The sequence below is a fragment of the Brassica oleracea genome, chromosome C9, assembly GCF_000695525.1.
Source record: "Brassica oleracea var. oleracea cultivar TO1000 chromosome C9, BOL, whole genome shotgun sequence".
In the NCBI taxonomy this organism is placed as follows: domain Eukaryota; kingdom Viridiplantae; phylum Streptophyta; class Magnoliopsida; order Brassicales; family Brassicaceae; genus Brassica; species Brassica oleracea.
In genome coordinates this window covers 28217016-28218480 of record NC_027756.1, presented here as the reverse complement: position 1 = coordinate 28218480, position 1465 = coordinate 28217016, and the positions used below count along the sequence as shown (strand labels likewise).

At 53.4% G+C, this 1465-nt stretch overlaps 1 protein-coding gene across 1 annotated transcript in view; it reads right to left on the bottom strand.

Moving 5' to 3' along the window:
- Positions 1–1250, bottom strand: part of LOC106314719 — a 2963-nt gene extending 1713 nt beyond the window's left edge. The window contains exons 1-3 of the mRNA XM_013752549.1: positions 872–1250; positions 414–817; positions 3–335 (exon numbers count right to left, since the gene is read on the bottom strand). Coding sequence (XP_013608003.1) covers positions 3–335; positions 414–817; positions 872–1250 — 1116 coding nt within the window. The remainder of the gene's footprint in view (positions 1–2; positions 336–413; positions 818–871) is intronic.
- Positions 1251–1465: the final 215 nt, after the last annotated feature.

The window sequence follows — 1465 nt, the reverse complement described above, 5'->3', positions numbered from 1 at the left end:
ACCTCCAAGATTCTGGAGTCTCTCAGACGTTTCATCTCTCGCTCGTGCGTGGCAGCGAGTGAAGCCCTCTCGCTCTCGAGGTCAGCATTCTTCTGTTCAAGCTCGCGGATGGTTCTTCGAGACGACTCCAGCGCGGCTTTAAACTCATCGCGCCGAGCAACGGTGCGAGCCATCACCCCGTCGAGCTTCTGCAGATTGGCCCTTGCCTCGTTCAGTTGACGAGCAGAAACCTCTTCCTTCTCAGCAAAATCTTTCTTGGCCAGCTCGAGCTCCCCCAAGGCTCCCTTAAGCGCCGTGTCATATTTATCAATCACGACATTCATCGTGCTATCACCCTGAACACGCGACACAATGGAAATCGTGAGAGGTTAGGAGTCAAGGAATTTAAAAAAAAAAAGGACCAAGCCGTTTACCAGCAGTTTGGCCCTTGCAGCTTCTTCGTATTCACCCCCGAAGATAAGGTCCTTCACAGCAGGAAGAGGTTTCGCCCTCCCTCTTAGTTGACAGAGAAACTCCCCACATTTCTCTGGAACGTACACTAAGGGAGCCGGTCCCTCATAGTGGAAGTCGACCTTATCGGGAAAGCTGAATCCGTGAGCCCTCCTTAGGATAGCGGAGCCACGGGAAGAAGTACCGATCTGGACGGCCCCTCCTCCGACGGGGACTGGAGTTCTCTCGCGAGGAAACGTCAGAACAGGAGACCGCCTCTCATCATCGTCTTCGTCATTTCCCCTCCTTATCAGGAGTGGCGACCCTTCGCTATCTTCCTCGGAATCACCCGAGCAGGCGGCATTAAGAGAAGTCTCGCGTTCCCCTCCTTCACTTACTCACTCCTCGTCATTCTGTCCCTCCAAGGCTTCAGCCTCAGAACCCCTCTCTTCGGGCTGAATTTCTTCTCCTCGAGCATCCTCTTCCTCTTGCTCGATCTGCTCGTCAGCATCTTCCAACTGCTCGCCGGCGGACTTCTTCTTTGTCCTTTTCTTCTTGCTCTTCTTTCGGGGCTCGCTGGAAGGAGGGACATCACTCGTCTCCTCAGTACTCCTCCCGTCTCCCGAACCATCGCCTCTTTTCCTTTTCTTGCCCTTCCCCGCACTTCTGGCATCAGAAGGGAAAACTTCGTCAGAACGAGGAACCGTCGTTGAGGGTCCTTCCCCGCTAGTCAGCCCCAGCTGGGCCGCTATTATTGCGCTCAAATCAGGAAGAGTACCTATCTTCTTCGCCTCGATAATTTGATCAGGAAGAGTGCCCATCTTCTTCGCCTCGGTGATTTGTTTTTGGACGTCTCTCGGGAAGATGTCCAGTCGCTTAGCATGAATGGGAAGAACGGTCGGAAGGTCGGATCTCCACTCTCCTGAAAACATAAGGCAGAAGGGTCAGGACGCGACAGAAAAACTTGCGACTAAAAGAGCACAGTCTAGAGGTGCGAGAGAACGTACTTCGAGCGATTCGATCTCTAAGCTCACGA